This window comes from Electrona antarctica (assembly GCF_951216825.1).
Source record: "Electrona antarctica genome assembly, chromosome: 7".
Lineage (NCBI taxonomy): Eukaryota > Metazoa > Chordata > Actinopteri > Myctophiformes > Myctophidae > Electrona > Electrona antarctica.
Genome location: NC_136812.1, coordinates 9,867,314 through 9,882,227, shown reverse-complemented (window position 1 = coordinate 9,882,227; position 14,914 = coordinate 9,867,314). Strand labels below are relative to the sequence as shown.

Below are 14,914 nucleotides of genomic sequence, written 5' to 3'. Positions count from 1 at the left end.
GTCCCAGTTTGTTAATCATCCGTTAGCTCCTGATCGGAAAATCATTACACTACTAGACACAGTCAGCAGATCTTCAGGTGTTTCATTAACCGACTAGCCATCGCTGCCTGTGACAGAAAGAGATCACTGTTTTATAATCTATAATCTCAGCACCCCAAGATAAAAGCAGCATTTACATAAAGAGTCCCAGAGTGCAGAGACTACATCCTACTACTACGTCCTCAGTTTCACTCACACCACAAGAGCACAAGCGTTCAAGTCCGGGTTCAATGGTAAGACTACTCAATGAAGGTCTCGACATTAAGATAGTTTTAATGTGCCTGGCTCACACAGGATGGGAGGATATCCTGCCTAATTTACATCCTTTAAGTTCAATAAAAAAAACAAAAAAGGTTACTCTGGAAAAAATAAAATAAAATAAATAATACTGCACTTTATGCACAAGTTACAAATCTGTATTGCCCTATAAAAACGCTGCTGTATGTATGTATGTATGTTAAAATGGGTAAGGTTTTAAAAAAAGGCAAAAGCATGCTCTGTTGCACTGGCCTAAAAGTGGGTCCTCTAAAACTGCTTCAACTTCTGAAAATGTGTTTGGTTCATTAGCCACCAGATGGCATACCTTATAAGTATGTATGTCTGTATGTCTGTATGTATGTATGTATGTATTTAAAAGGGGGGCTTTTTTGTAAAATCCCAGCCTACAATACCTTCATATATTTTAAAAAATCCAATGTAAGGTTACCAGTGAAGGGCAACCTGCCTATTCACTGGGGACTATGCAAGGCAGAGGCGCCCCTGAGTCCAAGTTAGACTAGACCGCATACCTATGCTGCTGTATGTATGTATGTATGTATGTATGTATGTATGTATGTATGTATGTATGTATGTATGTATGTATGCATGCATGCATGTATGCATGCATGCATGCATGTATGGTTTGTTTCCAAAAGTAATGAATTTGACTGCTCAAAGATGAAGCTATTCAAACCATTTTACGATGTAGCACAATGAGCCTCTACTGATGCAAAGGTGTGTTTTTAAACTCTGAACTCAACATGTTTGTTGTTGAATGGAATTATCCTAGTGGACTAGTGTCCATGTTTCGAGGGACAAATGAGCCAAGTGAAATCTTTTACAAACCTGCCACAAGACTATAGAAGCTAACCATTAGCTAGGCGGCCCTCATAGCGGTGTTCAGCAGAACCAGTGGTGCCGTTCTGGTTCTGGTTGGGGGATTCATTCAGTTTTGGGTTTCAAACCTGCCATGGTTTTGTTGTGGGGCCGGTCGCACGACGGGTTACACCAACAAATAGACAGTATTGTGAAAGCATCATTGCCAGTCAATGACTCAGTAATTTTGTGTGTGTGTGTGTGTGTGTGTGTGTGTGTGTGTGTGTGTGTGTGTGTGTGTGTGTGTGTGTGTGTGTGCGCGCGCCCGCGCCCCCCGAGGGCTGATCGCTGCTTCAGTAACACAGAGAGAAAAACACTAGCACCCAGCATGTATTCTCAACAAGTACAACTTCACTATACTGGCAGTGGACATACAGTACATATACATTAAATCTGTGATTTGTGAAACAGCACGAAAGTTTCCTAAACAATGAACAATGAAGCTTTCTCAGAAACTCAGTGCAGTTGCCAGCGACCGTTCAGCATCACGTTCTCATTCACATGATTCACTTCATCCAATCACACACTCATTCCATCTTCATACCGGCTATTTAAACTGGAAGTTTGCACTGCTCGTCCTGCTTGCTTGCTTGCTTACTGCTGCACACTGATGCTGCTGTAGGCTAAACCTTTGCTGCTCACCCTCCTCCACCCCAGTTACAATCCTGTCGTTTTTGGATCTGCTGTTTAGGTACGGGGGGATTCGGAGTCCCAATGGTTGGGACTGATGCGCTTTATCAAAAAAGCAGATCCAATTCATCGCCAAACCATAATAAATATACTGCTCATTTTATATTCAATAAATATATATTCCATCCATTCATGAGTTGTCCTGTTGGGTGAACTACGGTTTTATGGGAGATGGAAGTCTGAAATTATTTTCTAGTTTGACCACTTCACATACTCTTTAATCTTTAAACAACTAATAACCGAAAATAGACGATCTACAAGCTCACAACACGTCGGTCGCACTGCGACGTGTTTCGTTTCAGTACAAGAGATGCTTCTATAGAAGACATACAGGCTGCTGTGGAATGAATCCCAAAGACTGAAATCAGTGGTGAAGACTGAGAACTTTAACTGATTTAGACCTGACATCGAAATAAAAAAAATGTCTTCTGAAATAATATATATTCAAAGATTTGTGCCGCATTTTTACAATTTTTCAAAAATAGCAGACCTACAAGCTCGTAGCGCGCCACTCGGTGGCGCGCTATGAGCTTGTAGATCTGCTATTTTTCAATAGCTAAAGCATAACATAATGCTAACACCAAAACGGGTTCCCGGCTTCCCGCCCAAAATGGGTTAATCCATGCATGTTGGCTGCAACAAAGCTCTGGTCACTGACACTGTATGAAGCGCTCTCCCACCCACGCGAGCAGACATGTGGTGCTGCTGACTGACTGACAGGCAAACAAAACAAGGGATCGTTCTGGAAGATAAACAGCCTAAAAGCCAGTCTACCCAGTTAGTTAGCTCACCTGGTGAGCTGACACTCAAGGCTGTATTTTCTTAGAATACATGATATACACAATACATACCATAATATGTACCCGTTTTAACTTATTTAGACGTGAGGACGCATGTGTGTCACCTCAGCTTTTAACCACTTTAACCATTATTTAACCATTATTAGCTTTTTAAAAAACAGCAGATCTACAAGCTTGTAGCGTGGCACCGAGTGCCGTGCTATGAGCTTGTATATCTGCAATTTTGTTTTGTTTTTTTAATCGTGAAAATGTGTGCAATCATTGAATATATTGGTTTTTTTAACTAAAATCTGGGGGCCGGCCCGATTCCGGCGAGCCGCCCTGCGTCCTAAACGGTTGAGAAATGACAGAGTTACCGTGTGGGGGTCCCTCTACTGTACCCTCTGCTGTACTGTTCTGGCACACCCGAAATCACCATACAGTTAATATGTGCGTGTGTGTTTGTGTGTGTGTTAGGTTGCGCACAGGTGGTGAAAAACAACCTTGCTGTTTTGGTGCTCAGATGCACCCACCCACCCAGCCAGGCATGCACCCACCCACCCACCCACATAGCTCCATAAGGGAGTGGTTGCAGGACTTAAAAAGACCTAAATGGATACACCTGCTCTCTCTTTGAAGCCAAGGGGTGTGAACAGGGATCTGTACAAAACAAAAACACAAATCTTGTACAACTACAAACGGGACCGACTGACCCACTGTTGCTGAAGTCTACTTTAGTCCTGTGATATTATCCATCTGTACGGTTGTGTGTATATGCAGTGGTGTAAAGTAGTAACTAAGTACATTTACTCAAGGACTGTACTTAAAAAAAGTATAATTTCTTTGGTATCTTTGAGTATTTCCAATTTTCCGTACTTTTTTACTTCTACTTGCGAGTACTTTTCCACCACTGTGTATGTGTGTGTTATTATAAATCAGCCCCAGATGAAGCAGATAGAAGGCCAAGAGAAGTACAGAACAGAGTCTGCAGCTAGACGCAACAACGTCTGCCAGGTGAACTCAGCCATCTCTTTCTTCTTGTTCCCTGTACTTTCATCCTGCTTTATAGCACGCCTTTGATATTGCAATAAGTAACAGATTATGATAATGGCACCATGTTCCTTTAGTCCACACAGTGGCTGCATGGCGGATTCAAACGTGGAAAATGCTAATAAGTAACAGATTATATAATGGAACCATGTCCCATGGAATAAAGCAAAAATAAAATCTCAAGACTGAAAATGTAATGATGTTGTTGTTTTAGGTCCGACCAGCTGAAGAAATCAAAGATTTGAGACATTAAGGTTTTGGTGCTTTTATGACATTTCTGAGAGCCATTCGTGTTTCTGGAAGATGCACTATTTTAAACTTGTACCGGTATTCTAATGCTAGTTTGATCACTTCCAATACGCTTTCATCTAAAAAAATAACTAATGACCTGAAAATAGCCGATCTACAAGCTCACAACACGTCGCTCTGCGACGTGTTGTGAGCTTGTAGATCTGCAATTTTCGGCTGCGGCTGCATGCTTTCACAAAAAGACAACGCTGGAATCCAAATGACGACTGAGACCTTTAACCCATGTGGTCCACACGGTGACTGCATGGTGGATTCAAAATGTGGAACATGCTGCAGCCAACACAGTCCTTCTAAAGAACAACGACGAGTCCAGATTCAAAATGTACCATGCCAGAGTGGCTAGTAGAATGGGTCCGTCCGGCCTGCGTCCGACTCCTCGTCCACCACCAGAATGTTGCCGGCCGGTATTTGGCTGGTGGTCATGAAAATTACAGGTCTCTAGGTTCATTCTGTTCCAGGGCTAAACCAATAACAGGAAGTGATGTCACATTCCTCACACTAAACTTCTGGGAATACCAGCAGGCTTTTTTCTTCAGAACACTCCTCTCTCTCTCTCTCTCTCTCTCTCTAGCGTTCCCTCTCAAAGTCCTTCCCTATCTGGGTCTCCCTCTAGCACTTTCCCCTCTCTTTCCTTCCCTATCTCTCACTCTCTCTCCCTCTGTTTTATAGCAATCTTTCCCTCTATCTCTCTGCCTGCTCCTCTATCTCTCTTTCCCTCCGTTTTCACCCCATCTACTCTCCTCAACGTGGTCTGTCTGTGCAGCCATGTTGAGCGACCGTGGCGTGGAGCTAGAGAGAGAAGCTGGCTGCGACAGACAGAGAGAAACATACAAATACAGAAACAAACAAAGAGAGAGGAAAAGAGCAGAAAGAGAGAGAGAAAGAGAGACAAAGCCAGCGTTGTTCCGTTCTTGTCAGCAGTGTCAGCTGGCCAACACTGGCAACACAGGAAAGATCTGCTACACATTACACTGTGTGTGTGTTTGTGTGTGTTTGTGTGTGTGTGTGTGTGTGTGTGTGTGTGTGTGTGTGTGTGTGTGTGTAAGGCAGTCTGGCAGAGGTCAAAACGCTCTTCTCACGCACAGGCATTCTCCACAGACAGCCTCAGGACACACTCATGTACGCGCGTGCACGCACGCACGCATCCGCACACACATACACGCACACGATTAGGCGATCAAAACGGGGGTGGCAGGCTGTGGCTACGTTACATCACTGGTAAGAAGGGGTGAGATCAACGTCCTGGGGGGTTGGAGGAGGGTGTAACCAACCATCCACAAATCCGGGTACTTCAGCTGTCCGTCTCAACAGCCAAAACATAATTAGATGATTGATTAGGTAATTAGTGTTGGCGATTCGTTAAAAAGGGGGAAGAGCCAAGCATGGAGGAGAAGAGAGGAAGGCATCGTAACTTGACAACTTTTGTGTCGCGATGGTTTCTTTTCTTTTTTATCCTGGAAACATTGTCCAGATCGTTTCCATACAAGGTGCGACAACGAGTGGTCTGGACATTGTGGCATCTCCGGGAATTCCGTTTTTACTTTTTACTTCCTACACGGCAACATTCTCACTGTTAATTTATCACCAAGTGGAAAAACTGGATGGAGGATTGTACTGTATATAATTATATTTTGTTGCTAACTGTTAATGTAAAATAAACACATTCCCGGAGAGTGAGCAGAGTTTGGGATCAAGGGGTGCTATTGTTGGGCTTTGAATATTAACACATTTAGAGTTGATGGAGCGACTGTGATTCCTTGTTCCAATCATGGTAACTTTGCCAATCAGAATCTGGTATTTCTGAAGAATTATTATAATTTTTTTTCATTAAATTAACTTTTTATCCAAGAAGCAACCATACACTATTTTATTTAAAAAAAAAAAACATAATAGAAGTACATAGTTTAGAAGTACAACATTTAGAAGTAAATAGTAGTCTTTAAACATTGTACCTTTGAAATTTCCAAAGCAAATAATACAGGCCTTTAAAATGTAAGTTGGCAACAAAAATCTAGTTTTGAGTAGGTTTCAACTACACATAATGTGGTCTACTACAACTTATGTAGGTTATAGACTTTTTAAGCTCCATACTACAGAGTTTAGCATTTATCCTATACTTACTTTATTTGGACGGGACAGTATATATTATACTCTATTTATTTGCATGGGTTTAACAGATTCCCGGGACAAAAATGTCGTCCCTTCCTCACTTTTCCTCCAAGGACGCAGGGGGGTGCGGTGGGGGTGAATTGATTGGTTGATTGTTTGGTGGGTGGGGGGGGGAGGCAGGGGTTCTTCTTAGGGATTGGTTACTTACAGAGTTTTGGGTGGAGCCAGGAAGTGGAGTGTGTTTTGTGGTCAATGTAGTAGGTCTCTCCCTGAGGGCTGGCGGCCTGCTCCCAACCAGACGGTAAGTCCCCTGGACGGGCAGTCAGATAGTCAGACAGACAGACAGACACAGACACACAGCCATTCACACCAAAAGTACTACTTTTTCCAGGAAAGCCTCAGTCAGTCAGTCAGTAAAAGTCAGTCAGTCAGTAAAGGTCAGTCAGACAGCCAGTGTGTGAGTGAGTCAGTCAGTCAGTCAAGGTCAGTCAGACAGCCAGTGAGTGAGTGAGTGAGTCAGTCAGTCAGTCAGTAAAGGTCAGTCAGACAGCCAGTGAGTCAGTCAGTCAGTCAGTAAAGGTCAGTCAGTCAGTCAGTAAAGGTCAGTCAGACAGCCAGTGAGTGAGTGAGTCAGTAAAGGTCAGTCAGCGAGCCAGCCAGCCAGCCAGCCAGCCAGCCAGCCAGCCAGCCAGCCAGCCAGCCAGCCAGCCAGCCAGCCAGCCAGCCAGCCAGCCAGCCAGCCAGCCAGCCAGCCAGCCAGCCAGCCAGCCAGCCAGCCAGCCAGCCAGCCAGCCAGCCAGCCAGCCAGCCAGCCAGCCAGCCAGCCAGCCAGCCAGCCAGCCAGCCAGCCAGCCAGCCAGCCAGCCAGCCAGCCAGCCAGCCAGCCAGCCAGCCAGCCAGCCAGCCAGCCAGCCAGCCAGCCAGCCAGCCAGCCAGCCAGCCAGCCAGCCAGCCAGCCAGCCAGCCAGCCAGCCAGCCAGCCAGCCAGCCAGCCAGCCAGCCAGCCAGCCAGCCAGCCAGCCAGCCAGCCAGCCAGCCAGCCAGCCAGCCAGCCAGCCAGCCAGCCAGCCAGCCAGCCAGCCAGCCAGCCAGCCAGCCAGCCAGCCAGCCAGCCAGCCAGCCAGCCAGCCAGCCAGCCAGCCAGCCAGCCAGCCAGCCAGCCAGCCAGCCAGCCAGCCAGCCAGCCAGCCAGCCAGCCAGCCAGCCAGCCAGCCAGCCAGCCAGCCAGCCAGCCAGCCAGCCAGCCAGCCAGCCAGCCAGCCAGCCAGCCAGCCAGCCAGCCAGCCAGCCAGCCAGCCAGCCAGCCAGCCAGCCAGCCAGCCAGCCAGCCAGCCAGCCAGCCAGCCAGCCAGCCAGCCAGCCAGCCAGCCAGCCAGCCAGCCAGCCAGCCAGCCAGCCAGCCAGCCAGCCAGCCAATAAACGTCAGTCAATCAGTCAGTGAGGCTGTGGAGTCAGTGTGGACTAATACTTGTTGCAGAGGGTCACCACACAGACACAGACACTGCCCATTTTCCACAGATCTAGGACAGTTGAAGTTTTAAGCTCTGGGTTCTTCCTGACTGACCTACTTTTTAATAAGATTACTTTTATGGCTTTTTTTATGTACTTATTTGGACAGTAGGAGTGCAACAGGAATGTGGCGATGTTTGAGATGAACACAGCTGGCATCCCGTGATACACCTTTAAAACGTTAAGACACCACAAAACACACAGTATCTCTCCCCTTCACTCTTTCTCCAACACGCACACACACGCACACACACGCGCGCGCACACACGCAAAATCCTCAGTGACCTCCATGAGTTCAGTCCTGCACTCTATAGTATAGGCCAGGGCATAGCAGTGGCTGACATTTTGTGGTTCCACAATTTGAAAGCCCATTCATTGTTCCCTTAGGGCTCTCCACAAATATTCACATGAATTATTTTAAGCCTGGAACCTCAACCAAGCCAACTAGACTCCTGGTGAGTCATGACCACCATAAGACATTTGATTCTGTGAAAAACTATAAGGCTATTTATTGAATAATAGTTATACCAATAAGATGCGTTTGATGAGGTCAGATCAACATATGTCAGAACAGGTCAGCTCCATATATGGAGATCTAAGCGGGGGACACTGCAGCGGGGCAGTGTCTTGAGTGTACAGGATTTGACGAGGGCCCAGGGCTTTAATTTTCGGGCCTGTTGAGAACTCTAGTTTTCACCGGCTGCTGGGCGCGGCCTCACTAATAACTTTGGGGTGGGCCCGCCTAGAGTTTGAATGGACAGGTATCAGTCAAAAGGAAGACAGAAGAGGAAGGATGGGTGGGGAAGGATCAACATATGGAATGTCAGAACAGGTCAGCTGCATATATGGAGATCTAAGGGTTTGAGGTCAGATGTAGAGTTGCTGGCCGGCTCCACGTACAGTATGCAGATCTAGGTGATGATCCAGTCTTCTCCATGTATGGCTATCCAGGGCTTGATGAGGTCAGAGTCGTGATCTTCATATATGGAGACGGCCATGGAGCGTGTCACGAGGCATGACGGCGCTATATAAATGCACCATTTACCATTAATGATTCACCAGGAGCCAGGATGGCTTGATTCTAGGCTTAAAATAATAAATTAGTATAAATATGTTTGGAAATCTCTATGGGAAAAATGAATGGGCTTTGGATCGTTGGAACCTCAAAATGGCCACCAATGCTATGCCCCAACATTGCACAGCAAACTGTGGACACTTTCGCAGTAAGTAAGTGTAAAGAAGTGAAAATACTAGCCGTGAGTAAAAGGAGTAGTTCACTAAAACTCTCGATCTGCTTCCGATCATTTGATTTTTAGTAAATCGATTTTCCCCGATTCGATATTTATTTATGTTTATAGAACACTTATGCCATATCACAATAGTAAAATATCCCAAATCACAGACAATATCCAGTCTAATATCATGATATGGATATAATATTGATACTAGAGATCTCGTTTTTGTTCCCGATTGCGATCATTTGAAAATGACGTGATCGGCCCCCGATTTCCGATCACGCGATGGGATCGGGACAACCCTAACTGTAACTTTGCTTACCCAGGTTGGGCTGGGACAGAGCCATGCTGCGTTGTGGCTGGGAGTGTGGGTGGTTGGGGGGGTTGTGGTGGAGGGACATCGCTGCCATGTTGGGCGCCAACGACTTCCGGGGGTCGATCCACGTCGTTATCTTCTCTATGTGGCTGGAGAGAGAGAGAGAGAGAGAGAGAGAGAGAGAGAGAGAGAGAGAGAGAAAGTATGAGAAGGGAGGAATGTTTATTTAATAATTGAAATGTGTTTATTCGTTCAGCTCATCTAGTAGAAATTAAAGACGTGCATAGTATACAGAAAACCCAAATCATGTGCATGAGACGTTGAAAAGCTGTGTGACCTTTACTGACCTCGCCTATTAAATCAACGCACGCACACAGACACGCACACACTTTGAGAGAAGCTAGCTAGCTTGTAATAATCCTGGTGAGGCCAGTATCTTTTTGGAGCCAACGCGATGTCCATTTGAAAACATTTGTGTGCCCAGTAAAGGTGATAAAGACAACATTCAAGGAGAATTGACTAAATATTTAGTTTGAGGATGAGATGGAATATTTGTCATGTTCCTTTGGGTGGTCCGTGATAGAAAAAAAAGAAAAGAAACCTCTGGTATGTTGTTTCAGAGGTTAACAGGAAGATAAATCCTAGCAGCAGGAACTGAGAGGTGTTGGAGGTGAATCACACGAAGCGGCTCTGTGTGCAATACAATCTATCATTATCTTACACCACACACACACACACACACACACACACACACACACACACACACACACACACACACACACACACACACACACACACACACACACACACACACACACACACACACACACACACACACACACACACACACTTTAAATAAACACACAGATGCTGTCTGTGTCTCTCTTTCCGCTCTCTCCAATTATCTTCCGTTCCTCTGATCTTCTCGTCTCTATCCTGTCTGTCTCCTGTCTCCCTGTCTCTCTGTCTCTCTGTCTCCCTGTCTCTCTGTCTCCCTGTCTTTCTGTCTCTCTGTCTTTCTGTGTCTCTGTCTCCCTGTCTCTCTGTCTCCGTCTCTCTGTCTTTCTGTCTCTCTGTCTCCCTGTCTTTCTGTCTCCCCGTCTTTCTGTCTCTCTGTCTTTCTGTCTCTCTGTCTCTATATCTCTGTCTCCCTGTGTCTCTATATCTCTGTCTCCCTGTCTTTCTGTCTCTCTGTGTCTCTATATCTCTGTCTCCCTGTGTCTCTATATCTCTGTCTCCCTGTCTCTCTGTCTCTCTGTCTCCCTGTCTTTCTGTCTCTCTGTCTCCCTGTCTATCCATCTCTCCGTCTCCCTGTCTAAAGGCAAAGCAGTTTAGGGATAAAGGGTTTAGCGGTGACGAAAAAATGAGCCCTATATCTCTGTCTCCCTGTGTCTCCACTCTATATCTCTGTCTCCCTGTCTCTCCATCTGTCTCCCTGTGTCTCCACTCTATATCTGTCTCTCCGTCTGTCTCCCTGTCTCTCCGTCTGTCTCCCTGTGTCTGCACTCTATATCTCTGTCTCCCCTACAGGGCCCACTGTAGAGGAGACACTGTAGAGTTTTTAATGTTTGTTTAACTAAAAACAAACATTAAACCTGTATTATAGGAGGGGCTACAGCTGTGGGTGCGGCTACCACCCATCACCACCCACTAGGCAAACTTAATGAACTGGTGGGCATGTCCACATAACGACAAACCTTTAACGAATACCGTACACTTTATTTGAAAAAAATCCTCGATTTTTCCGATCATGTTTTAGGGTGGAAAAAAATCACGGCACTCCATCTTTAATCAGTGGTCAATGATGTCTCCTCTACACTTTTTAAACCCTATGTACTTTTGTTGACCGAGGTCCCCCAGGGACCCATCCACGGCCCTCTCCTCGTTCCCTCTATATACCAAATCTCTGGTTCTGCATAGCCAGCTGGGTTGCTGCTATGCTAGCGATTTTCATGGGGTCATTTTCGGTCGTAGTGGCTAGTGGCTACATCTGTCATTAAAAAAATTACAATGAAATTGAGTTGACGTGTTTTTCTTTTTTTTAGGGTAACTGTGGTAAAATTGCAATATTACACTCTGGGATGTGCGTTACCGTCACTTATGGCACTTCTGCGCTGCCTACGGAACTGGCCTCTCCGATCGTTCCTGCGGCAACGCAGGCGTGCCATTAATGACAGTAAAGCACACCCTCTTGTGTAATATTGCTTAATTATGACATGCCAAGAAGTTAAGAACAGGGTTCGAGTGGTTCAGTTCCCAGGGAAGGAGAAAGAAAGAGAAATGGGAGTGGTTAGTAGCCTACAGAGATTCATTCACACAGCATTCAGATACAGTTACTGGGGGAATTCCCCCGTATCTCTGTCGTGTCTTCCCCCCACGCGTGCACACACACACACGCGCACACACACACACACGCTCGCGCAGACGCACCATATTGCATGTGATGCCAACAATGCCAACTCTCTCTCTCCATCTCTTGGATGCATCTCATCCTACTTTAATTATGGAACGTTGGTATTTGATTTTCCAACCTCTTGACTCCGGGCTGAAGGACATCATACCGTAAATAGATTGAAGAGTGCATTATTCGATGGGGTGTGTGTGTGTGTGTGTGTGTGTGTGTGTGTGCGCGCATGCACACACACACACGCACACACACACGCGTGTGCCACCTGTATGGACAGATATTAAAATATACTGCACCTTATGTTTTAGTTACTGATTCCTCTGTGATTAAAGGAGCACTTCACCCATTTTCAACCATATTGTATCATTATGAGACTGTAGCATTTCGGTCCACTTGCTCTGCGTCTCAGAGATGGGTTCATTCATTGTGGACCGCTGGGGTCAGTGGACCCCCTGGTGGTCCTTGAGGGGGGTTCCAGGGCAGGGGGTCTCCACTCTCCAGCTAAATGACTCATCGTTAGATGACAAATGGACCCTTTACAGGTCTGTGACTCTGAGACTGTACAAATGGAACCAAATGGTACACTCGCTTATGTGGGTCTGTGGGCTGAATATATACAAAACTGGGGGTCCTTGAAATTCAAACCTTTGAAAACTACTGGCCTACAAGACTAAAGGTCCTTTCAAACAGGCAATTAACACGCCTAGTATTTCATTTTCAATGAGACCTGCGTTTTTTTTTCTGTACGCGTGGAGAAGTCGAGGGCCGACAACACAAGCATATTTCCGTGAGCACAGTCCCGTGAAATTGTCACGCGTGTGCTCATTTCCTGCACACGCTGTCCAGACCTGGATTTGGATTTCTTTACACTTGCGTTGTCGCGCGGCGCCCCTCATGAATGAGCTGACCTGGAGCGGCGCAGTCATTGATCCAGGCAACAAATAAAATAATAATATTTTCATTTACTGTGATTACGTAGGTCATTTGAATGTCCACCACTCCAGAAACACAATAAAGCTAAAAGCTAATGGTCATCAACAGCAAGTCAGTAACCCATTTTAATGACAACAACCACGTTTCAAAGTGAATCTTCTGGCCTGCGGGTTAAAGCCGTGGCCCATTTCATGATCCACAAGTCCAGTCCAAATGATAAATGACATGACAGAATGATTTGAGTGCAAGTCCAGTCCAAATGATAAATGACATGACAGAATGATTTGAGTGCAAGTCCAGTCCAAATGATAAATTATATGACAGAATGATTTGAGTGCAAGTCCAGTCCAAATGATAAATGATATGACAGAATGATTTGAGTGCAAGAAGTCCAGTCCAAAGCTATGATGATACCGCTGGGCCTATGGCTAGTGTCCACAGTCACTGTGACACCCGCAATGCATTATGGGTGGCTCCTCTGGTTACCAGCTAGAACAACTGCTAGTGTGTGTGTCGCAGGGCTATAGTTAGATAGATGTCTTGGCAACAGCTGCCGTGGTTTCCACCCCCACCAGAGAGAGAGAGAGAGAGAGACACACACACGCACAGTCGCTCGCTCGCTCGCACACACACACACACACACACACGCACACGCACACGCACACGCACCCCCCCCCCCCCCCCCCCCCCTTGGGAGTGGCGGTAGCGAGACCTCCAGGCTCCAACCAACATCATGTATAATATGATTTGATTTCTCTACAAACCCAACATATCACACAGGAGAAATACAGTCCACTAAAATCCTACTGTCAATTGTGCTAAAATGGCTAATCTATCCATGTTTCTATATACCTATCCATCTATCTATCTACCTACCTACCTACCTACCTACCTACCTACCTACCTACTTACCACCACAAGGTTCTGGGTTTGATCTCAGTCTAAATGTCTATCAACTATTCCAGCCTGAATGGTGCTACAGTACACCGTTTCCCTAACACTGGGTCGTGACTCGTGACCCATTTGTGTGTCGGACACATTCTTATGGGTCCCTAGTCCTACTAACTCCCTTTGTTGTTTTTGTTTCCTACATTTAGTTTTTAATTATTATTATTTCAAAACATTCCCAAAAAGAATGAATTAAGAAAAAGTAACTCCAATGATTGTTTTCAGTAATTTCATGTCAAGGATCTATCATCATGAATCTAAGAAAATGTTAAGAAATTCCATAAATTAGAAAAACAAATGTTTAAGTAGTGAAAATAGCCAATCTACAAGCTCATGATGCGACGTGAAGCGATGCGATGTGAGCTTGTAGGTCTAGTTTGGGTCACAGGCTAAAAAGTTTTGGAACGAGTGCTATAGCAGGTTAAACAGAAGGTTCATGTGTATACTTACTATAGGGTGCTACCAGGGTGCTATACCACCAATAAGGTACACAAAGTGTTGTTGACCACTTAACCCCTATATACTTTGTTGACGGGAGTCCCCCAGGGGCCAATACTAGGTCAGTCCCCTTTCCCCCCCCTCTACACTAAATCGTCTTGCAGAAAAGTGAACGACGTCCTTAGGGTTGGCCTGGCCGGCCACATGGTCCACAAACCTGGGACTGAAACGAGATGTAGATGAAATATCTTTGAATATATATTCTTTCACAGCAAATGTTTGTAACGCAAATACTTTGAGATGGGGGGGGTACACAATTGTGGGGTCCTTGACATGAAAATGTTTGAGAACCACTGATATAGAAAAACATATGGGATTTCAGAAAACTGTTGATCGACCTCAGGTTTTTTTTAACTTGTAAAACTGTGATCATGATGTGACAATAAAGTTTATTGCGATTCTGAGCAGAAGAAGTATATAAAGTATTAAAAAAATGAACATACCATTATTGAAGGTACAAATAGTGAGTGGCAAAGCAGGAAACCACCAGATTGGTGTAAATGGTAAATGGTAAATGGTGCATTTATATAGCGCCTTTATCCAAGGCGCTTTACATAGATTGTGCATTACATTCACCCATTCACACACACATTCATACACCGATTGCGGCAGAGGCCATGCAAGGTACCAAGGTACCAAGGTAGTAGTATGCCTGAGACCTGGTTATTAGTTATTTGTCTGTTTCAGTACCTGCTCTACCTCTAGCTCAGCTGTTCAAACCAGAGCCCCACCCATTAACCCGTTTGGCCAATATATTCATGGTCATTATTATTGATTGACTTTTTTATTCCCGGCCAGTGTGTCCCGATTCTTAGTTGGGTTGTGGGGTTGGTTCAAATAGTTTGGTTCAAGCCTAGAAGAGCACATGTCATATTCAGATCTGATTCTTAGTTGGGTTGTGGGGTTGGTTCAAATAGTCTGGTTCAAGCCTAGAGGAGCACACGTCATATTTAGTTTT

At 45.4% G+C, this 14,914-nt stretch overlaps 1 protein-coding gene across 3 annotated transcripts in view; it reads right to left on the bottom strand.

Moving 5' to 3' along the window:
• Positions 1 to 14,914, bottom strand: part of wwtr1 (WW domain containing transcription regulator 1) — a 39,124-nt gene that overhangs the window by 10,557 nt on the left and 13,653 nt on the right. For 2 of the 3 annotated variants that reach the window (XM_079506269.1, XM_079506270.1), the window contains exons 2-3: positions 9,177 to 9,319; positions 6,319 to 6,420 (exon numbers count right to left, since the gene is read on the bottom strand). In XM_079506269.1, coding sequence (XP_079362395.1) covers positions 6,319 to 6,420; positions 9,177 to 9,319 — 245 coding nt within the window. The remainder of the gene's footprint in view (positions 1 to 6,318; positions 6,421 to 9,176; positions 9,320 to 14,914) is intronic. The other variant, XM_079506271.1, reaches the window with a different exon arrangement.